Source organism: Cavia porcellus, unplaced genomic scaffold (genome assembly GCF_034190915.1).
Source record: "Cavia porcellus strain 051 isolate PalLab524CR breed Dunkin Hartley unplaced genomic scaffold, mCavPor4.1 scaffold_15, whole genome shotgun sequence".
Classification (NCBI taxonomy): Eukaryota; Metazoa; Chordata; class Mammalia; order Rodentia; family Caviidae; genus Cavia; species Cavia porcellus.
Window position 1 is genome coordinate 7,646,398 of NW_026947498.1, and position 25,673 is coordinate 7,672,070.

The 25,673-nt window shown below is 47.2% G+C and overlaps 1 protein-coding gene across 11 annotated transcripts in view; it reads left to right on the top strand.

Moving 5' to 3' along the window:
• Hsf2bp (heat shock transcription factor 2 binding protein) overlaps positions 1-25,673 on the top strand; it is an 80,940-nt gene that overhangs the window by 38,939 nt on the left and 16,328 nt on the right. For 7 of the 11 annotated variants that reach the window (XR_002789810.2, XR_010039315.1, XM_063224537.1 and 4 more), the window contains one exon: positions 10,951-11,054. The exons of 1 other annotated variant lie outside the window; for it this stretch is intronic. Coding sequence is in view for 8 of the 10 variants with exons in the window: in XM_063224537.1 (XP_063080607.1) it covers positions 10,951-11,054 (104 nt within the window). In the remaining 2 variants the exon portion in view is untranslated. Of the gene's footprint in view, positions 1-1,986; positions 2,559-10,950; positions 11,055-11,664; positions 12,204-15,201; positions 15,343-25,673 lie in introns of those variants that run through there. 3 more of the 11 variants (XM_063224542.1, XM_023562485.2, XM_063224541.1) reach the window with 3 other exon arrangements.

Genomic DNA, 25,673 nt, shown 5'->3' on the forward strand with positions numbered 1-25,673 from the left:
TGGTCTTAGTGAGTTGCTGTCAGTGGCTGTGAGTTGGGTGGGGAATTGCCTGCAGAGCCAAGGTGTCCTTTCTCAGAGCCTCCTGGTTGGCCTCCAACCTCACTTGGAATCTTAGGTTGCGCCAGCCCGGGGCATCTTCCCCTTGAGAGAGGCTGGCTGCCTCCCCGATAAGGCTGGCTGGCTGCCTCTCTCCTCCTCTGCAGGGGGTGTACTCACCCTGGCTGGCGCCTTCCTTGCTGACTCCCAGCCGTGAGCCCTTGGGGACAAGACCTTTCCTATGCTATAAATACGCCTCTCTTGTTCTCGGCCTCTCCTCCTCGACTGTAACTCTCCGGGGCTCCTGCTTTCATTACTGTTCTGCAGTCAGAGCTTGCTCATTTTTAGCAGTTGGTACCTTGAACTGAGATGGGGGCAGCCTCCTCCTAGCCGCTGTTTCTCATCTGCTATTATGCAAAGCCTTCTTCAGAGTTCAGACAACCAGTTACCACTCCACCCACCATCCTCAACTTGTCCTTTGCTGATTATTGAGGCGTCTCCCTCCCATCACGCATTACTGGCTTTGGCTTCTCCATCTCCATTTCTGTCTTCAGCTCTTGGAGCATCTTTTGGGTGATTACACCGGCAATCTGATGGCAAGGTCCCTTGCCTTCCTCAGCTCCAGGATTTGCTGTGCTCCCCACTCCCACAGCTGGCCTCTCTGTGGCCCATGCCGCTTTTGTCACAGGGGATGCTGTCTTGCCCTGGGGTGGTCAGCCAAGCGCCTGCCAAATCCTGTTGCTGTGTCTCCTGGTCACACAAGTCCACCTCTGGGCTTCTTGCCTTTACTCAGCTGTGTCCCAGCAGAGTTGTCATTTCCATGTGTGTCCAACCAGGACCAGCTCTGCCACCTGCCTTTACCTTCCCTGCAGCCAGGCTGCCATGTGATGCTTAAGTTTCCTGTTGGAGACACTCATGTCACTTTGTCCTCTCTGATCGTCCTCAGCTCCCCTCTGTCCTCTGCACCCCGATTCATTTCTGCTTGTTCTTTCCACCATGTCAAGGAGACTTGGAGCGTAACCTAGGTGAGCCCTGACTCATTCCACTGTGCCCCTGCTCGGTTCGGTGCCACACAGAGTGGAAGGTGGGAGCAAGTGGGAGCTGACTGCCATCCAGGAGCACCCACTCGCCCTCATCCTTCTCTCCATTCAGAGGTGGTGTGGCACACTGCTGTGTGTCACCTCTGCCTTTCTCATTGTCTCTTACCCCTCACCTCAGGATGTTCATGTTCTCCTCACCACTGATCCCTCTTCAGCCTGTGTCTCTCCTGTGCCGTGGTGGCCCTTTCTCAGGGCCACGAGGCCTGCATCAGATCCTGTCTCAGCCCTAGCCCTGCTGGAATTTGAGTGGACATATCTTCCCAAAAGGAGGGCTGGTTCAGCTCGTCTCCCCTTGAGGTTTCGGTAGCCCTGTGCGTTAGTGTGGATTGGACCTGATTCTACCATGGAACCATGTGGAGCAGTAAGCAGGACCTTGTGGGAGCTGGCCTCTGTGTTCAGTGTCATGGCTTCCTAGGCTGTATAATTTCTGCCTACCCTTGGTTTACCCACTTTGTTTGAAAAATGTTGGAAGATGCTCTTTTTAACTTTCAGAGCCTGGAAACTTCAAACATCTGGTAACCAGGTACGGCAGCTGATCCCAGAGGCCCTCTGAGGCACTGTGCTGCCAACAAGGTGGCTGCTAGCTGGAGCAGTGTGACTCCTGGGTCCCAGCATCCCTGCCGCTCTGTAATTGTTCACATGCACCTTAGCCTGCCGGGTGTCTGCTGTAGCTTACCCCTCAGCAGAACTGTGGGCACCATGGCTCATGCCGCTAAGGCTGGCATGGTGAGGACCTTCTGCTGGTCCTGCCTGCCTCCTTTCCGTGCCCTTCTACTTCATTCAGTGACAGCCTGACAGGAGCCAGGAGCTTCCTCATCATCACTGTTTGGTCCTTTCTCTCCCCCTCTAGCCGTGGGTCACCAGGCTTGTGCACGTCATGCCTGGCACAGACAGGATCTGGGCTGCGGCCAGGATGCATTTGCACATCCCTGACCACTACAAAAGCAAGAATCTTCTCCAGGTTTGAGAAGTTTATATGTGTTCCTTTGGTGGACTGAGGGATTCTCTTTTTTGCTCATCTGTGTATTAGCCTTTTTCTTATTTGAAAGGCTGAAAAATTATGTTAACTAGTTAACAAAACTGTTACGGCTTCTGTCTAGATGTCCCCCTTAGGCTCATGCAGTCATAGGTGGAGCTTTTTCAGAGGAGGCTGGATCTGGAATGCGTGATGCTGGGGTTGATTCCCAGTGCCATGCTAGGATCAAGGGCGCTAGGATGAAGGGTGTGGGTGCTGCCCTCCCTGCGTAGCCTGGATAAGATGAAAGGGATGGAAAGAGCTGCGGTCATCCCTTGCTACTCGCTGCCTTCTGTGCCCCATGAACTGTTTCTCCTCTGCGATGGTTGTCCGCCCTGCCACTCTTCCTTGGAGTCCACTGATTGCAGACTGAACCTACAAAGCTAAATAAAACTTTCCTCCTCTAATGCTGGGTGTTGAGTATTTTGTCTCAGCAAAATGAATAATACATAATTCTTTGTATTAAAAAATATAGAGAATGACCAAACTAGATAGGACAAAACCTTAAAATTTCTTCTAGGAAAACTGATACAGCACTATCAATTTATATATAATGCAGCACTTTGATGACAGTGTGCAATGTGTGTGCCATTGTTACCCCATTAACATCCTTTAAAATTTTACTGTAGCTTTTCTTCTTCTTTTTTTGCTTTCTTTTTAATATATGAATAAAATGGATTAGGAGAAAAAAGGAAAAGAAGAAAAAAAATACATGGGCAGATAGCAAATATTGTAAGGAAAAAAAAAAAAGAAATGCTAGAGGCATCTTCCTATGCTTGCTGTGTCCCTCCCTCCTTCTCTCTCTCTGTCTGTCTCTTTTTCTTCCTCCCTCTCTCTTCCTCCCTTTCACCTGCAAGGAACAGAGGAAAGGCCTTCCAGGTACTTATCCATGTAGAGAAGATGGCTGTCTTCAACCTAGAAAGGGAGAACTCACTAGAAACCAAATTTTCTAGCCCCTTCATCTTGGATATCTACCCTCCAGAACTATGAGAAAGTACATCTCTGTTGTTTAACCTACCCAATCTCTACTGTTTACTTATGGCAGTCTGAGCAAACTAACAAAAGCCTCTAGAAAAATATGGTCATTTTCTTACCAGGCCTGGGCCCTGGGCAGAATATCCTGGAGTGGTAGACACTGCTCTGCTGCCCCTTTCATATTCCCATGGAGGATGTAAGAAGGATGGTTCATGTCCCCTCTCCTGCCTGGGCCCTGCTTCTTCCTCACGCTCAGTTTCTCTGGGCTGCTCTTAGCCACATGCTCACAGCTAACCAGCAACTCAGCTTGTGGGCTAAAGAGGTGCCTAGTGATGCTGCAGAATTCTGGCAGGTCTTAGAGAGATGTTGGACCACATGAGACATTGTAGTACACTTCTGTACTCCCAGATACTTGGGAATCTGAGGCAGGAGGAGCACATGAACCCAGGAATTTGGAGCCAGATGGGGCAACACAGTAAGACCCTGTCTCAAAAAATAAAAAAATAAAAAAATAAAGTGTGTTGCTATAATTGTTATTAACCTTTCCCTGTAACCAATGGACTTCCCAGGAAGAGCATAGTCAGTGGGAAGAGAAAAAGAGCAGGGAGGGGAAAGGGAAGAGGAAAAAAGAATAAAAGGGAAAACATGGAAACGAAGCTTTTGTAAATGGGAGGGTAAAGAAGGGTTGAGGGGAGGGGAGAGAACTAGAAAAGACGAATAAAGATATATAGCATAGAATACAGATTATCTATGATGAATGGGATAAATATGTATGACAAATATGCACTAATAAAAAATTTAAAATTTTAAAATATATATATAATTCAACACTGGGCCAGTTCAGGGCATGTTAATGTCTTGTGACTAAGACTCAATACCGCTTGTAAATGTTATCTGGTAGGAAAGCTGAATTTACCTAGCTTTTGCCATTAGAAGAAAAAAATTGCATCTCAAGTATAGCAGCTTGAGAAACAAAGTCTATTTTTAACCTTTCTATATTCCAAAGGAGTGATTTGAATGGCAGTTTCTTCTATTAAATTTTTTTTTTCTGGTATCAGGGATCAAACTCACAACTTTGTGCTTGCCAGGCAGGCACTTATGCCGCTGAGCTAAATACCCAGCCCTCTTCTTTTAAATTTTTAAAAAATTTTTATTGGTACATATTTATAGCACATAATGATTAGTTTATCTTGGGGAACTGGTACATGGACATAATTCATCATAGTTCCTTCTGTGTCTCCTCTCTTCTGGCAGTTTGTTTTGGCTCAACAGCTGGGAACTTGGTGCGTTACCTATACTGTACATATTATTGGTCGGAGTTGGAATGTTATCACCAGAGCATTTGCACAGGAAGCAAAGTTGTGCTGGCTTTGCGCTCTGCTAACTGGTGCGTCACTCCCTAGGAATCAGTGGTCTTTTGTGAGCGTAGCCTGGCAAAGATGTGGGATCTCGGTTCACACTGTGTTTCTCACACTTTCATCTGTTTCATGTTAATTCTTTTAAGGATGTTTAATTTTGACCAAATAAGGAATTTTAAACAAATTTACCAATTTGTGAATCGTTTGAGTACTTTAAAACTAAATAGTAGTCAATGAAGAATTACAACTGGCTGTGTTTTCTGAGGTCTGCTCCATAATACAGTTGTTACCAGATAGTAGTGTTCCTTCTGTGATCGAGAGAACATGGGCTGTCTGTTTCCCCTGTGCAGTGCAAGTTGGCAGACTTTCTGTAAAGAATTAGTTAGAAAATAGCTGGGGCTTTGCGGGCCCGGGCTTCTATTGTGACTCAGTCCTGCTGAAGCAGGACTTGCCCCTCCTTGTAGTCCTGATTAAAGGTTCCAATAAATTAGTCACGCTCTACACTTGAGCCGCCCTCGGTACTGCAGCAAGTAGGTTACTGGGGAGAAGCTTTGTAATAGTCAGTGAGACTTGAGAGGACTTCCACTTTGGCTCGTCATGCAGCCTGCCTAGAGACTGAGAGGTGTAATTTGAGGACTGAGAACCCCCCTCTTGAGGATGCTAACATAGCTTTGTCTCCTCGTGCCATCAGCATTGACCGAGACTGCTGAAGCCCTCAGTCCCTAGATGCGGGCTCACCCTAATATATGAGCGGGGTCCGGCTGTGTGCAGTCTAGGCACTAGGCTGCGAGATGATAAATACAAGCAACGAGCTGGCTCTGCAGAAGTGAGCTAGGGAGCCATTAGGCAGGACTATGACGCAGCAGCCTGAGAGAAAAGGAGCAGCAGCTGCAGCTGCAGCACTAAGTGAGAGAAAGTAAAGCAGGCTGTTAGGATACCGTGTCCCTTGAGATAAAGGTGGGATTCCAGAGCAAAGTGGAGGAGACTGGTGTAAACAGCGATGGTGGCAGGCTGACCAAGAGCTGACCCTAAGCTTCCAACTTGCCAGCGTGTGCAGTGACTGAACTGCACCCCGTCTGGAGACCCAACTCGTTCCTGAAGAAAAATAATGACTTTCCTTTGGAACCCCGTGTTGCTGGGGCCTGGCTGCGGAGTGGCTGGTTCTGTGGTCCTTTCCCGAGGCTGTCTGCGGAGTTGGCAGTGTAAATGTCTTTCTGGGGCTGGGCTGTTTACAAGGAAGCCAGCTGTGTTTCTTTCTTGTGATAAATTCATTTTATTTTTAATTTAGAACTTGTGTACATCTGATTTCTATCCTAAACGGAGAAGAGGATTTACACTAGCCAGTCATGTGGGGAAACTAGACATTTTAGTAGAAAACTATAATCAGAGGTTTTTTGCAACATGCGTATGTGAGTATCATAATTTATTCCGTTGTAAGTGGCTTACTTACGAACTAGGCTCCTGTGTGTCTTGGCATGACACTGCTGCCACCAATTCCATTTATATTCAGAATTTTGATGTCATCAGACGTGGTACATCCCAGGAGTCTGAGAAGATGAGGCAGGAGGATTACAAATTTGAGCCCAGCCTGGACAATTTAGTGACTTGGCAAGATCCTATCTCAAAATAAAAAATAAAAAAACCCACGAGGATATAATACTATGAAATTTTTTCATCACTTATTATGGGTTAAAATTTTGTGGTTAATGCCAGTGGAATTAAATCACTGTGGTACTGAGCATAGATGTTCCACCTGAGGAAAACTGCTAGCATAAATAGAGATATGGAGAAGAAGAGCAGGGAGGGCATTGGGGTTTCTCTAAGTGTTACTGTTTGAGCCTTTGGATCTCCTGGAGGAGCTTGGCATAACTACCTTCTGCAGTGTGAGTTCGACCATTGTCATTGGAGGAGCTTGGGACCTTGTTGGCGAGAGCGGCTGTGGTTCACTTTGGGGGAGCTCTGGTCTAAGGAGCTGTGGTCTTAGAGCATCGCTTCCTGGCTCCAGAGGGGAAGATGTGTGCTGTTTAATCTCCAGGACAAACTCGTCATGCTGGCTTTCTGGCATGTACTTGACTGTTCTTATCATCAGAGGAGCTTGGAGCCTCCGTGTCACTGAGAATGCCTGTGGTGAGAATGGTCTTTGTTTTGAGCATGACTTCTCAGCTCCAGTGTAGAACCCTCAACTTACCAGCACAGCTCCTTCACCCCACTGGCATAGATTTTTTCTAACTTTTACCACTGACCTTTGGGCCGTCCCAGCACAAATCTATAAAAGAGACTGGCGTGAGTCCTTCTTGTGGGCTGTAGACCTCCAGCTGGACTCATGGGAGGCATTGTCACGGGCTCTAGGTCTTCATCTAGATCCATGTAGGACATTGCTGTGGGATCCAGGTCCTTGGCTGAATATTACAGGTCTTTAGTGCTGTGGACAGATTTCCTGCACTTTCTTGTGTTAAACTCTGGGTGATCATCATAAATAATATAAATTCTGTCCTAATTATAATTGTTCTCTGCACAACTCCTGACTAGAACACTTGTAATTCTTAAAAACTACTGAATATATGGTAGTTAGGATGCAGTGTCAGCTGGGTTGGTTTGGGGGTTCACCTGGAGGATTGGTGGAGCACACTTCTGGGCATGTCTGATAGGCATGGAGGCGTGGCCTTAGGGTCTGTGCCTGGTCCCTGCACTGTTCCTCTCTGGTGCTGTGTGCCCTGCTGTGCTGCCTTGCCACCATGAGCTCAGCAACATTGCTGGAGCCTCCTGACATGGACTGAATCCCCTGAAAACGTGAGCTGCATTAACCCTTGGCTCCTGTAAGTTGTGGGTATTGGGTCCTGTGTCCCAGCAGTGGGAAAGTTAATACTGAATACTTTTAAAAGCGTGACCACTGAGCATTTTGCCACCCTTTAAATTTTTACCCAAAGCAAGTGCCTTTTTATCTATATCACCTGCCAGCTAAGTGTTGATAGTGTGCTGGACATCACAAAACATTGGTGCAGGGGTCTGCTCTCATGTTTTTTCCTGAGGAGAACCTGGGCTTGTCCAAGTGGCAGGGGGCTTGGCCTGACGTAACACAGCTCTGCCATCCCAGGATGATCAAAGCCAGCTCACTGCTCAGCCACAGCTCTTATATGACGCAGTCGTTATTTTTCAGGACTAAAATATGCACTGACACACACCGTAGCCCCTTAGCATCTTGCTGAGTTGCCTGAGCTGGCCTTGAGCTTAGGCTCGTCCTGCTTCAGCTCCCCAGGTGCCGCACCTGGAGTTACAGGTGTGCCCTCCATACAGCACCAGCCCTCTTGTTTTTTTGGTGCTGAGGATGGAACCCAGGGCCTTCTCACTGAGCCGCTGCCCCAGCCCCTCTGGCGCCAGGTTGTTGCAGCGGCACTCCAACTTGCCATGCTCCCCCTCAGAGTGCTAAGACTAGAGTCACCTGTTGCCACACGTGGCTGTCATTTCTTTTTTGGTCTGTTTTTATAGATGTGTACTTCTAATTTTCCAAATGTTGAATGTTTGAATTTTACTTTAAAATTTGATTTCTTACTTAATTGCATGGTCAAGGTCAGAGAATCCACCTAATATATCAAGTACTATGAGTGATGTCTTCAGTTCTCCCTTTATTTTGGACTCATCTCGTGGGAGCTCTGTCCATTTGCACTTTTATACAGTTTTGAGGCTATGTAGTATTATTAGATGCTTGCAAATTTAGAGTGATAACCAATGAACTGAACTTTAATGTCATATACTTACCCTGTCTCTGTAAAAATGTGCCTCCTCGAGGCAGTTTCTTTTCTAGTCATCCAGCTGCCTCAGCCTTCTCTTCCTTTTTGTGTTTCTGTTAATGTTTGCTTGGTACGTCTGTTAGTGTTTCACTTCGCCTTTCCTGTCATCTTGTGAGGTGTGGTTTTAAAAAGATATTTAGGTTTTGTTTTTCATCTAGTCTACAGTCAGTGATTTGTGACTTTTAATGAGAATTTTCTTCCATTAATATTTTCAGCTATGAAATATTTGGACTTATTTCTTCCATCATGCTTTATTTCTATTACAATTTTTTAGTTTTCGGACCCTTCACACGTTTCTTCCTTTCCTCTCTTTCTCCTCTTAAATTTACAGAGGCTGTTCTGAATTGATTGTCTTTCGTAGAGTTTTGAAAGTGTGCCTCCATTTCTCCCATCCAGGTAGTAACCAGGCCTGACCCTACTTAGCCTCCAAGATCAGATAAGATTGGGTGTGTTTGTATGGCTATAGATAGGTTTGCCTCCATTTCTGTCTTTTAGTGATTGGCCTCCACTTAAAGTATGTGCTGATACATTTGGTACATACTTGAACGTAATTACTGCTCTTCTAGTATCTTGGCCCAAAGAAGGACTGCAGAATCCTTTACACCTGCATCCTGGGCCTTGTGCATCTGTCGGGTAGTTCCTCGCTGTGCTGGAAAACCACCAGGTCGCATGCATGAGATATCACAGTTACTGATTTGACCACCAGTGTTTGCTTCCCTGTACCCACATCCCCTCTGCTTGCTGCTTTTCCTGGTAGCTTACAGCATCCTTCTGAGATCAGTTTGCTGGCTTCCATGTCTGTCCTTTAAATTCATTTCTAAGTTTAGGTTTGTTTGTGGGAAAACCTGAGGTTTTGACAGTATTTTACTTTATCTCGTTTGCTGGAAGTACTTTTGGTGGGCTTATCACTGAATCTGCTGTTACCTTCCCTTCTGCACTGGGAAGGTGCACTTTTCCCACCCTTCTGCCCCACCTGTGTCCCCGAGAGGCTAGCTCTCAAGGCCCCCACCTCCATGTCACTGTCTCTGATTGCACTAAAATCTGCGTTTGGTGCTGACTTGGATTGTACTGTGTGTAGACTTGCATTTTTGTGTTTTTTGAGATCCTTGCAGGAGTCCTGACTATGAGGGGTTTACTTATTTCTCCTTCCTGGAAAAGTCTCGGCCATTATGATTTTGAAATGGTTTTTCCTCCACCATTCTTTCTGCTTTTTCTTCGTGGAGCCCAAACTGGAAATATGTCCATATGTCACTCTAGATTTTCTTGTCCATTTTTCTTTCTTTGCTCTGTTTTCTGTTTAACATTTCTCCTTTTCCCATGTGTTCAATTACCTTGCATTTTAGGTCATTACACTTTTACTTTTTGTAGGTTCTATTGGTTTTTAATTGCCTGGGGATTCATAATGGTAGCCCTAGCTTTTTGATCATGCTTTAATCTTTTAAATGTATTTTCACTTGATAAACATATCTGTTTCTGTTCTGTAGCTACTGCTTCTAGTACCTGAGAGTTTTCGATTTCTGGCTGTGCCAGTGGTTCCTTGTGCTGGCTGTTACTTGTGCAGTCCAGCGCCTCTGTGCATTGTACTGTGGTATGCGTCGTGAACTCACTTCTGTTATTACTGCGCTGATGAGGACTCTGAGCCTGGGTGGGGGATCTTGTCCTGTGTGCCCAGGAGGCTGGGGAGTGCCAGACCTGGGCTGCTTTCTGCTATGGCTCTGGACGTACAGATTCCCAGCACACCAACAGAGTACACTCCTGCCACTCTCTGACGCTGGCTCTTTGCTGCTTGTTTTCAGGGCCTGTAGTCTGGATGCCCATGTTTATCTAAAGCTTTTCTTTCTGGGCCCCTGCTGGAAACCACTATAATGAAAGCTTAAGGGTTGGGAGACCTATTTTGCATTCACCCCCACGTTGTTCTTGGTTAGAGATGTTTCCCATGTTTCCCTCCCTTGTTTGTCAGCTGGTTGGTTATTTTGACTCTTTCGTGAAGTACTTGTCTGCCCTTTTTTGTTGCCCGTTTTTGTTGCGTTGTAGTGTGAGGGGTCTGGGTCTTTAGCACCAGGGTCTCTGTGTGCTGCAGCATTTTCAGAAGCTAAGTCCTGTGATTCTGACTTCCACTGGATTCAGTTTCCATTGTGACTGGGTTCCTTAGACAGTGGGTACAATCCCGAGTTACTAAGGAGACTGCTTTGTTGGCCGTTTAGGGGGTCAGGGGTTGTTATAGTCCATATCTCTCGTGCTGTGGATCAGGTAGCTTTGTGTGACCTGACCTGGCTGCCTGATGTCACACGTCCCGCTCATTGAATAAAAAGGTACCATAGATGTTAAGTAACTGCACTTACCAGCTGAGGAACTCTTGTGTATGTGCAGGCCTGGTGCTAACGAAGGTGAGCAGTTGCTAACATGGTATGTGAAGGTTCGCTGGGGCCCTCTCTGCCTGCATGGCTGCATCATGGCTGTTCTTAAAAGGGGGCACTGTGGTGCCCTTGCTGAAGGTGCCTACTCCCCATAGCCTGCTGTGGATGGAGATTCCTGCACATGGCCTCTGCTCACTGTTCACCCTGTCCTTTTGGGCCTCTGAGGTGGGAGGAAGCATCCAGAAGCCTTCAGGTCCTCTGGAGGAGGAGATGGCAATAGGAAGGACTGGCTCGTCAACAGCATTTCACTTTGCGTTTCAGGTTAATGCTGATGTCCCTGTACAATGTGAGCATCAATTCGAAAGGCTTAAAATACATCAGTGAGAGCCCTGGCTTCATCCCTTTGCTGTGGTGGCTTTTGAGTGGTAAGTGTTGTTATCTGCACACTTTTGGCACAGTTGTGTGCTGTGCCTCTGCAGCATGAGGAGGTGTTAGTGGATTAAGAATCAGGAGCGAGCATCTCAAGATGTTACTTCTGCTGGGCATTGTGGCACCTGGTGGTGGCTGTAATCCTAGCTACTTGGTGGGCTGAGGCAGAAGGATTGCAAGTTTGAGGCCAGCCTGGGAAACTTGGCCAGCCCTTGTCTCAAAATGAAAAGGACTAGGGATGTATCCAAGTGCAGGGGCTCAGAGTTTATCCTTGGCACAAAGCTGGGGTTAGATAGATAGATGTTTCCTGCTAGTTATTTAAAATGATTTCAGACTCTAGAAGATCTTTGGTATGCTAAGTAGTCTTTGATTTTGGTTCCCAGGTATTTAAGTTAGTTATGATTTGCCAGTGAGCTGTATTAGGAAGACGATTACCTCCTAAACCAGTATCAGCCTGCTCATTCCCTGACCCGACAATGCTATATGTAGGAGTCCCGCTGTTGAAGAATTCAGGTGAAATCAGAATGCTGTTTCAGCTGTGATGTTTTATCTCTCTCTCTCTCTCTCTCTCCCCCCCCCCCATGTGTGTGTGTAAATCTTCTTTAGGGCCAAGGGCCTGGCTCAATGGTAGAGCACTTGCCTGAATATGAATGAGGCCCTGGTTTGATCCCAGTAGCATAGATAAAAGTCTTGAAAATAAAAATTTATCTTTATGGCTTCTTTTCCTCTGTCCCTACTACCAGTTAACCTGAAGTTTTGTTCTAGTTTTACTATAATTTTAACACTATATTTAATGGATGTATTTGTACATTTCCTTCAATTTTGTGAAAAAATTTACTTTCCTTGTGTTTTTCATAGTATAGATCTCTTTTTAAGCTTTAATTCCACTTCTGGTGAATGCCTATTTTGTCCTTCAAGTATACATTAAAAATTAACATTGGTGAGTTTTGATACAAATATCTACCCATAAGTCATTAGTAGAGTCAAGGTAATGAGCAAACCCATCACCCCAGAAAGGGCCTCTGTTGCCCTCTGCTTCCTGCCTTCCAGCCACTTAACCTCCTTTCTGTACTGTAGTTTATTTTTAATTTTTAAATAAATGAATCTATATTGTTGGTGTTCTTTGTTGCCTAACTTGTGTCACTCAGTGGAATTATTCTGATAGCACCCATGTGGCTGTGGGTGGCAGACTTCATTACGTATGCTAACACTATTTCACTCTGTGGATGGCGCACAGCTGATGTGCATGCGTTCAGTTGCCGTGGTCGGGTGTTCCAGTTGCCTCTCGCATGAGGCGATCTTCAGTGCTGCCGCCACGAGCATTCTTGTGCAGGTGTCAGTGTGCGTGTGTGCTTTCACTCGTCTGGGGTAAGTACCTAGGAGGGGAGCAACTGGACTGTGTTTGTTGCGTTGCTAGGTGTTAAAGCCAGGGCCTCACATGCTAGGTAAGTGCTCTACCACTGGACTGACCCCTGTATTCTGTTCTGAGAGAGGGGCTCATTAAGCTTCACAGGCGAGGTTCAAGTGTGCATTAAGGTCCTGGCTTGTGTCTTTACCGCACTTGCTCCAGGCGTTCTGTTTGGACCTAAATGTTCCAGGAAGGAAGGAGGGGTGCCTCCTTCGTTCTGATGGTGCTGGCCATCTGGCATGTGCTGCTTTGCCCTCTCTGCCTTTGACAAAGTGTCGTGCTTACCTTTTGCTACTTCAGTGTTGAGTTACTTCTTGGTTTGATGTGCTCACAGTTCTAGTTGTGCTCTGTGTGTAATGAGTCCCTTGTCAGGTGCACGGAAAAACATTTTCTTCTACTTCATGGCTTGTCTTTCATTTTCTTAAGAGTATTTTTTGAAAACTGATTCTGGTCAGGCCTGGTGGCGCATGCCTATAATCCTAGCACTCGGGAGGCTGCAGCAGGAGGGTCACTGTAAGTTCAGAGCCAGCCTGAGCTACACAGTGAGGTCCTGTCTCAAAAAGAAAGAAAAGCAGATCTTGATTTTTGGTGAAGTTTATCACTTCTTGTACAAGTCATGTTTTAGTGTAGAAATTCTTGCTCATATCAATGTCTCAAAGGTCTTCTGATGTGTTTTCTCCTGACAGATTCATAGTTTCTCACTTTACATCTGTGTACACAGTCTGTTTGATTCAACACTGGTGTGCGTTGAGTGGTGTCTTCTGGCTTCTCTGGTATAAGATGTGTGTTCGCCCACACCCCTGATTAGAGACTGCCCTCTCTGTGAGCCGCCTTTGCTCCTGCACTGAGCACCAACTGATGAGACCAGTGGCGGCTAGTTTGGAGGCCTGTTCTCTTCTGCTGATCTAGTTTTATACATTATGCCCGTCCCATATTGTACAGTGAGTCTTGATGGCTTTGTAATCTTAGGTCAAGTAGCATGAGTTCTCCAGACTGGTGATTTTTTTTTTTAAATCAGTTAATTTTTCGGCTATTTTTATGAATTTGAAAATTAACTCTGCACTTTCTACCAAAAACTTTCACATCGAGGTTTTTATTGGGACTGTATTGGATCTACAGTTCAGTTCTGGGAGAGTTGAAATCTTGGCCATATGGACTCTTCTGACCCAAAGACTAGCGGGCACATCCTCGCTTTTTTGGATGTCATGGAGACACAGTGTCTCTGCCAGTCCTCCTGTGCTGTGAGCAGAGGGCAGACTTTGGCTTCTGCCTGTCTTCTCAGGACCGCACGGAGTAAGTGTCATTAGAGGGTAGAGATCCTCTTGTTTATGAGCTTTTCTTGTTTTTTTCTTGCAGTCCTGGGGATTGAGTCGAAGGCCTTCCCACTGAGAGCCAAGATAATGCTTCACCCAGGGCACAGGGCAGGCCTTCTAGTTAGGCAGGCCAGCCACTCCTGTGAGGGCTCTGGCTGCCCTGGCTGAGGCTTCCTCTGCTGTGATGCAGCCCTAGCCTGTGTGGTCCTATAGCCTTGGCTCTTGCAGCATACATGCTGAATGGTACTCGGGCATAGCTGTGGTTGGAAATTCTTTGTCTGAGACTCGAGAAACAGTATGTTGGGCCAGTGATACAGCTCAGCAGCATAAGCAACTGCCTGGCAAGCTCAAGGTCCTGAGTTTGATTCCCAGTACCAAAGAATAAATAAATAAAATAACAATCAGTGTGTTACCTGCATAGTGAAACACGCCTGTAATCCCGCACTCTGGGAGGCTGAGGCAGGAGGATCACCAGTATGAGCCCACCCTGGGCAATTTAGCAAGACGCTGTCTCAAATTTAAAAATTTAAAACTAAATACATAAAATCTTAAGACGCCCTGGGCATGTAGCCAAGTTTTAACCCCTAGTACCTCAAAAAAAAAAAAAAATGTTTTCTGCATCAAACTATAGCAAGTCTCTTGTCAGCTCCCAGACATTCCAGAATTTAAGGGAAGCTGCTAAGGCTCCTGGCTCAGGGCTGACTGTTTTATCAGACAGCTTTTCCTCTCTGGAGTCACCAAGGTGGGAGGGGCAGTGGGGTGTACAGGCACAGGGCGCAGAGCAGGAAGTCAGTGGATGGGAAGACCCAGCTGAGAGCCAGTCATAGCTGTAACTGGCCGCTTTGAGGCCAGGTGAGGGGTTTCCTTTTTGTACATGGGAAGCCCAGACTCACAGAGGCAAAGTTGCTTGCTGTTATTTATCTGTTTTGTTTGGTTTTGGGCAGTGCTGGAGACAGAGCCCAAGGACTCATACACATGCTGGGCAAGCAGTCTGCCCTGCAGCCAGCCTCTGCCTCCACTGCTGGGCTGAGCGCTGACTACCTGGCTCAACCCTGACCTCCCCTCACCCCCCGAAGCCACTCTGTTCTGAGTGATGGGTCACAGCTTCACTTGGCGTTGCAGGGACAGCTGCCCTGGAACAGAAGGCTGGAATCTGTTCAGGGGCCCTGCTGCCCGCGATCCCTCAGCAGCCTGCTGCGAGCTGGTTCCCTGCTCAGGAAAGGAGCACAGGCGAACTTTCGAGCCACGCTATTCAGGAAGAGCTTGTCCTCCTTCACTCAGCTCCAACAGCAGAAAGCAGCTGGAGTGCTCCTGCTGGCCTTGGAGTGAGGGCACTTTGATGTGGCTGGGCTTCCCCTTCTCCTGTGAGTCACACAGCCACTGGGGTTGTTAAATTGTCTGAATGCAACTTTCTGTTTCCAGGGCATCACGGGCCTTCTTATCCATGCAGATAAGACAATGACTTCTTCTTTGAAGATTGAGCGTAGCCCACATCCTGCAGACCCATTGTAAGGTCATCTCACTTGGCATCTCCATGATTATTCATGCTAAAGTCAAATAAATCAAGGCCTCAGGCCCAGGATGTTTGACTGCTAGTTGTGCATCAAATAACTAAATTTGGTCCAAACTTTTGTATGTGTTTTAGAAAGGTGAATCTGTGTTTTGTCATATGATGGGAAGATAGTTTCCTGAGAACTGTGGTGTGCTCCTTGGCGCGGCCTGTTCAGGATCTAATAAGGAATCTGGACCCTGGCTGCTTTTAGGTAGATCGATTTGATGAAATATACTAGACTTGTAAGCATCTCTTTTAATTTTTAGACGATCTGGAACAAAAGATCTTGTCACCCCTCACAATAAATTCCTGCTGTCTGCATCATCCCTGTTAGGAAATTTGACATATTTAAAGAACATAGCTTTAAACTCATTAAACCCAAATTTGAATGACCACTTTCACACTTAGCTGGCCTTTTAGAGTCCTGCTCTTCTCATCTGTAAAGTGGGAAGTCCTGACACTAGGTAACAGTGGGTATCAAGGAGGTGTTAATTTTCCATGTTATTTCCCATCTGAGTCCTGGCTGTAGCAGAAGCTTATTTCCCTTTATCTTGCTCTGCCTGGAAGTTACTTTCTGGTTGTGTCCAGGCCTCTGTGATCCAGTCTTTGGGGCCAGCTGTTCATCACCCCTGACCAGACCTCTCGCTCCTGGTAACCTTTGCTGCATTTTGTTTTCCTTCCTTTATTTGTCCACATGGCTGGCTTTTCCCAGGCTTGGCCCAGATTCTTCACATTCCTCCTAAGCCGCAGAACTGGCAAGAACTCTAGCAAATAGCTGACGAGGACAGAGTGTGTTGGGACAGTGACCACATGTTATGTAACTGCTAATGCAAACAGCATTAGAATCACCCCTGCAGCTGTGGTGCTGCACTTCCTGCCCAGTGGCAGTGCTGAGTGGCATGGAGGCATGCACTGTCTGTCTGACATCTGAGTGACACGAAGCAGGGACCGAATTCTGCCAGACCGTGTTCAGCCCAGAGCTTCCTCCCAGGCCTCAGACTCGTGGATCCGGCTGTCTGTCTGGCATTTCCACATGGACAGCTAAAGAACACAGATCGTCTCCAGACCAAGCCCCTGGTCTCCCCCGCACCAGCTCTACCTATGGCCTTCCCAGTCTCAGCTGGTTACAGCTTTGTTTTCTAATTTTTCAAGCAGTTAAGGGACTCTGTACTCCTTATTATCTCTCACATCCACATCCAGTAGTTAGGGACTCCGATGGCTCTGCTTTCAGAACATACCAAGATCAGATCCCAGACTGCCCCTCCCTGAGGGCCCCTTTGGGAGCCAGGGGTGTGGGAGAGTAGAGTCTGCCAGCTCTGCTCACCAAACAAGGTGTTGGGTGGGGTGCAGAAAACATTTAAAAAATGCTCCTTGGAGCTGGAAAAAAGAGCATTATACCCAGAGCAGCAAAGCCTCATAGAAGTGGGAGGGCAGAGGTGAGCAGAGAACTGTGCTTCGGCTCAGATCTAGCCTTTGGTTTTCACGGTTCACAGGGCACAGGGAACAGAGACCAAACCCAGGGCCCACCCAGTGGTAGCCTAACGGGGACCTCCCAAGGGTGCTTCTAGCAGTGTGGACAAGGCAGAGACTCAGCCTCCAGTCCGTGGGTCCTTAGGAAAGCCACTTGCTTTGACCTCAGGCACTGAACAAGGCAGGGCCGGGCAGAGGGAGGGCTCCTCCTGAAAATTAGTAAGCACAGGCTGATTGAGGTACACTGAAGCTGTACCTCAAGCCACTTGGGAGGTCCCCATAAAGGTTAATTTTCTATGTCAGTCTTACAGGCCACAGAGCATCAGGCTTTGGTCACATGTTCTTGGTATATGTGAGGGTAGCTCAGGGCAGGTTGATGCTGGGCTCAGTGGACTGGAAGAAGCAGGCTGCACTCCCCAGGTACAGGTCTCACTCTGTTGGCTGACAGCATAAGAATGGCAGAGACCCCATGGGAGACATCTCTGTCCTTCATGGGTGTTTGTGCTGGGACAGTGTTTGCCTGCCCTTAGATTCAAATGGAAACAGCTCTCACTGGGCCCCAGGCTCTGCCTTTCAGCCTGGACCTGGCAACAGCTTCCAGCCAGCTAGCTGCCTGGCTGCAGATCTTCGGACTCATCGGCCTGTAATTGTGAGAGCCAGTCTTCACCACAGATGGCTTCATATCTGTCCACCAGTCCATCCATTCATCTACTCACGGCCTCTTGGTTCTGTTTCTCTAGAGAGCCCTGACTAATGCAGGTCCCATTTAGAGAAAAATGTAAATCTTTTCTGGAGGATTTTTTGACTTTAGTCAAGACCTTAAAGAATTCTTAAAGATAGCCACACCAGATCTTAAAATTACAAAAAGAAGGGCAAAGTGTGTCAGTGACACCCAACAGAAACAGGCCACAGCGTGAGCCCTGCAGAAAGTTCCAGGAATGGGGACCAGTAGGCCAGTGTCAAACAGTCCGGTTTAACGTGTGTAGAGAACTAGTGCGAGGCAGGAGCACAGCACAGGTAGAGCCTTTCGAGGCCCCAGGTTGGATCTTCAGCACTGAGAAGCAAAACAAAAACAAAACCCAGAAGAGGGTAGCCTGTGAGTGAAGAGTAGGAGATCTGGAGCAAGGTCAGACAATCTTTCTGGGGACACGTCATCGTCAGTTGCAACTGTAAGTTAATTAGATCAGTTTAACAGCAGATCGTACCTAGTTGAAGAGAGAACAAAACTGGGATCTGCGGAAATTGTGTAGAATGAAATGCCAGGAGACACAGATGGGCACTGTGGGCAGAGGAGAGAGACAGAGGACACACCACTGTCAGTGTTCTGGAAACCACATGTGAGGAGACAGAGGCTGGGAATCTCCCACACCGAGGGAAGACTCAAGCCTAAACTTGAGCGGTTCCCCTGGTTGTAGGCAGGGTCGATCAAGACAGAGGCACACCTAGACATAGCACTGCAGGGCAGGACAGGACAGGCAGAACACAGCCGGAGAAGGTCCTCACAGCTGTCAGCCTTCGGGACTTGGGCGTGCCTGACACTTTCCCAAGACAGTATCCGCGCAGTCTTAACAGGAGAGACAGTAACTGTCGCCCCAGCTTTGTACACTCCTCTCCCCTCGTGTCCTTCAAGAGCAAGGGTGAAATAGAGACGTTTCAGACAAAGGAGAACCCAGAGTCTGTTACCCGGCCGCCCCCCACCAACCAGCTCTAAGGAAAGGCACGTTGGGGGCGACCCACCCCGTGCTCCTCTGCTTTGGAGGTTGGCTCTTTTCCACTTCACATGTGAGGTCATGCGGTGTTGAGTCTGTTTCTGGCTTGTTTCACTGACAGTGCCCATTGGACTCCAGGCCTTTACACTGGACTATACCCCAGCCCTTTTTAAACACTTCACAGTGGAGGAAGGTGCTCCCCGAGTCCATCAGTTGCCCAGGCTGGGCTTGTGTGAACTTGACGGTCTTCTTGCCCCAGCCTCCTCAAGAAGGGGGTCCAGTGTGTGCCAACGTGTCTGACATCTCCCCCCACTTTTTTTTTCCTTTTCTTTTCTTTTCTCCAAGAGAATCAACAGCGCACCCTCTTCCCCTCCAAGGTTTCCTTTTATGCTGCTGGCAGCGATCCTCAGGCGGGCCCGCCACACCCAGCCCCGCACTGACTCAGTTCAACGGGGCATTCCAGGTTGCCCACTGTTGTCAGTCTGCCATGCTACTAGAGATGACCTTTTCGGAAGTGCACTGCTTGTTGGATGTCTGTCTCTTAAGGAAGAGTGTCTAATCAGGTCAATTTCCCATTTGTAATTGGACTGTTTCTTTCTTGCTGTGTAGTTGTATGAATTCCTTGTATATTTTGGTTATTAACCCCTTGTCAGACAAATGGTTCCCAAATGTTTTTCTCATTCCATGGGATACCTTTTCATTTCTTTGTTTCCTTTTCTCTGTAGAAACTTCTTAGTATGATGTAATTCCATTTATTTATTTTTGCTTTTCTTGCCTGTGCTTTCAGTGTCATATTAAAAAAAAATCACTATCCTGACAAACATCAAGGGCCTTTTTCCTGTGTTTCTTCTAGGAGTATTACAGTTTTAGGTCTTATGTTTGTGTCTTTCCTTCATACTGAGTTGCTTTTTACATATGGGGTAAGATAAGAATCCAGTTTTATTCCTTAGCATGGGGCTCTCAGAGTTTCCCAGCACCATTTCTTGAAGAAGCTGTCTTTTCCTTACTGTGTATTGCTGGTGTCCTTGTTAAAAGTCAATCTCCCAGAGAGAGGGGGAGAGAGTGGTTGATTCCCAGGCCCTCTGTTCCCTCCGTGGATGTCTCTGTTTATGCCAGTGTTGCCCTGCTGTGCTCTGATTGCAGTAGCTTTGTAATACAGTTTGAAATGAGAAAGTGGGCTGCTACTTTTTTCTTCTTACTCAAGAGTATTTTGGCTTGGGGGGGGGTCTTTTGTGGTTCTATATAAATTTTAGAATTGTTTTTCCCTGTTTCTGTGAAAAAATGCCCTTGGAATTTTGATAGAGATTGCATTACATTGAAAAATCTGTAAATCACTTGGGAAGTATACACATTTTAGCCGTATTAACTTTTCAGGTTTTTTGAGTTCAATGGTTTTTTTCAACTCTGTAGTCCAGGGTGGCCTTGAACTCATTATGTAGCCCAGGCTGACCTTGCACTTATAGCGATCCTCCTGCCTCAGCCTCCCAAATGCTGGGATTGTAGGTGTGTGCTACCAATGCCCAGCTCAGTATTAACTCTTTCAATTCATAATACAGAATATCTTCTCATTTATTTGTGTCTATTTTTTAAAATCAGAATTGTACAGTTTTCAGTTTCCAGGGAAGAGAAGGTTCACCTCCTTGGCTTACAGTTCCTTGCCTCAGAGACCTGCCTCTCCTGGAGCTCCTTGACTTCAGTCACGCCCCTCACTGCTGGTGGAAGAGGCCGTGCAGCTCGTGTTTGTGGGGAGACTGTGTTTCTCTCCCTTCTGCCAGGCTGACCATGAGTGCGCCATGCAGGTTCTTGCCTCAGTTCTGGCTTTCATTTCCAGCTCTCACTTGAGGCCTGTGGGTCCCCTCTGAATCCAGGCCACCTCCTTCCAGGCCTCAAGGCAGGTCTTCCTGCCACCCCTGCTTGCCTGAAGCCCAGCACTAAGTGAAGGTACCTTCTTTTAGGCTCGCTCCCCAAGTGGAGCTCTGAGATCCGTTCCCCTGCCAAGCCTGAGACTGGATCCTGGGTCACCTTGAGAGACTGACCAACTAAGGCTGGGGAGCAGCCCTGCCTATGCTGCTGTGGGCCATTGCCACCGTGGCCCCCTGAGTCTGTTCCCTCCTCACCTGCCCGAGGTAGGGCTCGGCCCCAGGGCTCACGGGCAGCCAGCCTGTGGGGAACTTCCAAGCCTTCAGGCCATGGGATGTTGGGCCTGACTCCAGGTGTTCCTGGCCCCCAGTTCCCAGTGCCAGGACAGGTTACAGTGACCCTGTCATCTTGCAGGCTGTGCTGTACTGCTTTTTCTCAAAGCAAGGGTAACCCCAGCTTCTTCTGTACACGACTACTCCTATTTCTGTTAAGCTGGCTCAAGCATTGTTTTCACTGAGCAGAGACAGCGTGGCTCCTCCCCATGTGGGGGTCAACATCTTTTCTTGTGCCACCCGTGCCTCCCCTGGGCTCTGTCCGTGATGCAGAAGAAGAGCTCCCAGCAGGCAGGCATCTGAGACAGTAGAGAAAGCCACTACCTGAAATTTAGTTATCTCCTGTGACACAGAGAAAGGTCAAGGGGTTTGGTAACTGGTGCACGTTTAGTTAATGCCTTCAGAATTCTCTTCAACTCAAATGCATAGCATTTTAAGGGTTCTGTACACTCTTGTGACTCTAGTAAGCTACCTCTTCATTACACATTAGACAGCCATATGATAGAAAAGCAAAATATTTAACATAAGACTTTTACTGACAAAGATTTTCAACATAAATGTTTTATCTTACTGGTCTAATATTTCTCCAGCTGTTTTTGCATTGGCATAAGGTTTTTGAAAGGATTTTGCCCCATATGGGTCACTGTAGCTGGTGAAAAGCTGGGAACCAGGGGGCTCTATCTTCCCCACCCCTAGGAATTTACCTGTGGCGCGAAATGAATACCAGTGGGCTACCTGTGCATCCCTAATGCCCCTTAGGCACCACCCCAAACCTAAGCTACATGTATGCCCCCACACCACGTGTCTGCCAGAGAGAAAGCCAGACTTCAGTTGTCCGGGGGTTTTGTTTTTCTCTCTCCGTGTTCTCAGAATAAAGGCCTCTTTTATTTCATACTTCTCATCTTTTGGACGTGCCAGAATCTTACCAGTTTTGCCTGTTAGTCCAACACATATGGTGTGTGTTTGTTTGTTTGTTTGTTTGTTTAAAAATAAACCCAAAGCCAGGTATGGTGGCACATGCCTTTAATCCTCGCACTTGGGAGGCTGAGGTAGGAGGATTGCTGTGATTTTGACTACAGCCTAGACTACAAAGTGAGTGTAAGGCCAGCTAAACTATATAGTAAAACCGTGTCTCAAAAAGATAAAAAAAAACAGACCCGTCCAGCGTTACTCATGTGAAACTGTCATTCAGGAGATCCAGAGGGCCAGAGAGCCTGCCTCTCCCCTGGAGACAGCTGGCAACTGTCTCCTCTGATCCAGACTCACACAGCAACCTCAACAAGAATCATGAGCTAAGTATTTTCATTTCAGCTGCTGATGACATTGAGGGGTCAGACGACTGCTCCATATGCAGAAGAGTGTCAGAAGGACACTTGAATTGTATATTTCCAACCCAGAAAGCTGAGAGCAGTCTGTTTCACTGTGGTTTGATCACAGGCATATTCAGAAAGGGGAGTAAGTTTGTGTGGGAAATTTAGTTTGGTGTGGGACACACTTGATTTGAGGTCACCATAAGGAAAATCCTAAGGAACCATGCAAAACATAGCTGGAGCTGAGAATTGTGGAGCTCGTGGTGGCCTCTGGCGTGGGTTTGGGAGCTACACATGTGTGGCCGGCCATCGCACAGGAGGAGACTCACGTGGGGTATTGGTGCATTCATACTTGTCTGGGCCATTTTCAGCCTCGTTACTTCTTTTCCCCTCCTCCCTCTGATCCTCTTTGCCAGCTCCAGAAGTCTTACTTCTGTTTCCTGTCACTCTTAAAGAAGTGACAAAATGCAGACCAGCACCATGGAGACCGTTACACAGCGAGGCCAGGGGTTTGGGCCTGCAGGAGCCCCGAGTTCGGAGAGGGAGGTCACAGCAGTAGCAGATGGGCCTCATCACTGGCCTGCTGTTTCCAGTCTGACTCGGTCTCTTCAGGTCTGTACTACTCTAGCTTGACATCTGCATCACAGAAGTACAAAAGCTATTCCTGTGCAAAGCCAGCTGTGCAGTGACCATAGTGTAACAGTAAGTGGAAAGGCTCTGCAAGTGTTTTTTAAAAGAGAGAAAACAGGTTTTTGATAATCGCATGACAGGTGAAGCCAGGTATAAGTCAGAGGTCAAGAAAATGAGAATAGAGACAAACCTTTGATGACAGAGATGGTAGAGAATCAGGAGCCAGGAGGACTCGAAGGACAGAGAGGAAGAGACAAGGAAGGAGAAGGATGCTCCGGGGAGGGGTGGGCAGGGAGAGGACAGTGGTGTGTGTTTTTGAAGAGTAATCATATTCTGATTTGCAGATTTTCAGTTTATATTGGAAAAGAAGGATTGATACGTTTTAAACCCTTTTGTAACCTTACTGTTTTGGGGGGTGGTGTTCCTGTTTTGCAGTTCATCCATTAATAGTGCCATCTTCCATGGCATAATAGTAGGTTACTAAAATGTAATATTTGATCCATTTTTGATGGTTTAATGTATGCCACAAATATCACAATGATTTTTTTTTTTTTTTTTGGTCTTTTTCGTTTTTGTCGGTACCAGGGATCGAACTCACAACTGCCTGCTTGCAAGGCAGGTACTTATGCCGCTGAGCTAAATCCCCAGCCCTATCACAATGATTTTAATAGTCATTCTTTATGAATTCTGCATTCTTTTGGAAACAGTATCACTGAGTGTTATGAACTCGCTGATGAAAGATCTAGATGCTTGGCTGATCCGATGGCAGTGGGTTATCAGAACTTATTAACATTAGTGTCACTAAAGTTGGTATACCACCCCCTCCCACTGCTAAATTTGACTGGCTTAAAAAAAAAAAAAAGATCTAGATGCTTAGGATTGTTGCCCTTTATGAGATTATTGAATGTGAGCTAATTAATTTCCTGTGTGATGTGTAGCTTTTCAGCTGTGAGCATGTCCTACTGATGACAGTCTCAGTTATGTGACCTCATGGAAGAAACCCTTTCCATTTAGATATCAAAAGGAACTGCAGGAGGTGACAGTTGGAGTTAGCACTTATTAAATGTTTGTTGGCTATACTCCAGTAGTTCTTGGATGTAAATAAGTCATTTTAAGTACTTAAATTACAGAGAAAAAATTCAGAGCTCTCAAGGTCTTACGTTTAGAGGAAGTTCGTGGCCTGAACTGGAATGCGCGATTGGAGCATCTTCTAGACTTACCGCTTCTCAAGCCGAGTGTCCCATCAGTCTGCAGAAACACAGCAGACACCGCTGGCAAGGGCCCGGTGGGGGCTGCCCCAGCTGCACCTGGAGACTGTGCAGGAGAGGTGGCTTCTGCCCCCAGGTTACAGGTTCTTCAGTCTTCCCTACGGTTGTGTCCCATCGCAGCAGACTGTGGTCGTTGAGCCTTACTGTCCGACACGAAGCTGTCTGTTGGGTGGTAGTAAGGGCAGGACAGTTCTAGGTCTGCTGCAGCCTGGACTGGGACCCACATTGCCTTGCCACTGTGACCTCTGAGGTTGTGCTTGTATGGAATGGACACTGTGGGTGACTTGTGTGGTGTCTTCGTTCCCCTTCTTAGCTCTAACAGAACCTCAGCTTTATCCAGGGCTCACTGTCCCTTTCATGAATTGTCTGAGTTAGACTGAAGGGGCTTTGGGAAGGAAAGAGAATGTGCAGATGCAGACATGTGCGCGCACACACACACACACACATACCTACATACCCCAAGCCCAGAGGCTCTTGGCGGGGTCTCCATCCCTAGACACCAATTTAACTAGTCTGGAGCAGTGCCAAGGTGTCAGGGCTTGTGGTCTCCGCAGAGGGTCCTAACATGGGAGACTGGGCTCAGCATGGAGCACTGCAGTGCCGTCACACCAATGACTGGCATGGGTTTAAGGACCAGTGTGTGGCATCCTTCTGTCAGCCCCGACCAGAGTTGGCCACAGGTCCTCTATCGCTCCATTCAGGTGGGCTAAGCAGGCAGTGTGGGGCTCTGCCTGCTGATGCCATGGAGGGCAGAGCAGTGACGAGAACCCCTGGACCCAGCCCTGTGTCTGGACTGCATGTTGTGTGAAACAGTAAAAGTTACCGTTTCAATCACTTTGAGTTGCAGGTTTGTTCTTGTAACTGAAGTGTCTGGCAGCAGAATTTCCATAACAGCACCATAATTAAGTTTCCTAAATCAGTTCCAAGTCTGCCAATGCACAGAATACAGAGATACAGAGGAGTTCTGATAGTTGGAGATGTTGTCTGCATTTGCTTAAAGATAGCGTCATCTCACTTTGCCTTTCTTGACAAAATGTGAAGCTAATCCAGTGGAGCAGCGAGAGACCAACAGAATGCTGTGCCAGGGGGCGGGGGAGGTCCCTGCCAGCTGTTGGTCTGAGCGTGCGTGCTGACCATCCTGCCTCCAGCTCCCCGTTTGAGGCATGTGATGAAGACAGAGGTACAGTGACAGGGATTCAGCTTGTTACAGTTCATGTCTAGATGGCCCCCACAGCCTCGTGTGTGCAGAGGCAAGGCTTGTGGAAGGGGACTGAATGATAGGGACCCTGTGACTGACTTCCTGTTAGAAGGCAGGCCTGGCCAGCAGAGGCAGTTGCTGGGGCGTGACCCATCTCCCATGAAGGGTTCATCTCCCTTTTCACACCTCCCTTCTTTCTCTGCTTCCTGTCCTCCATGCAGTGAGCGGCTGTCCTCTGCCAGGCCCCTCTGCTGTGCCATCCTGCCTCGCAGCTAGCTGTCCATAGACTGAAACCTCTATACATTGTGAACCAAAATAAACCTCCCCTTCCTTAAGTTGTGAGTATTTTATCCCAGTGACCAGGAAAGTAGTTAAGACAGAGTTGATCTCTGCAGAGCGCCCAGTGTACCACCTGATCGTGGGGTGGTGCTGATCCATGGAAGCAGGTTCATTTGTCCAGGGAAGACTTATAAAGGTCAGAATTTCACATGGGTTTTTGAATAATTCCTTTAATAATATTAGCTGCTATTACTAAAATAGGTGGATTTGAGGATTGAATATATCA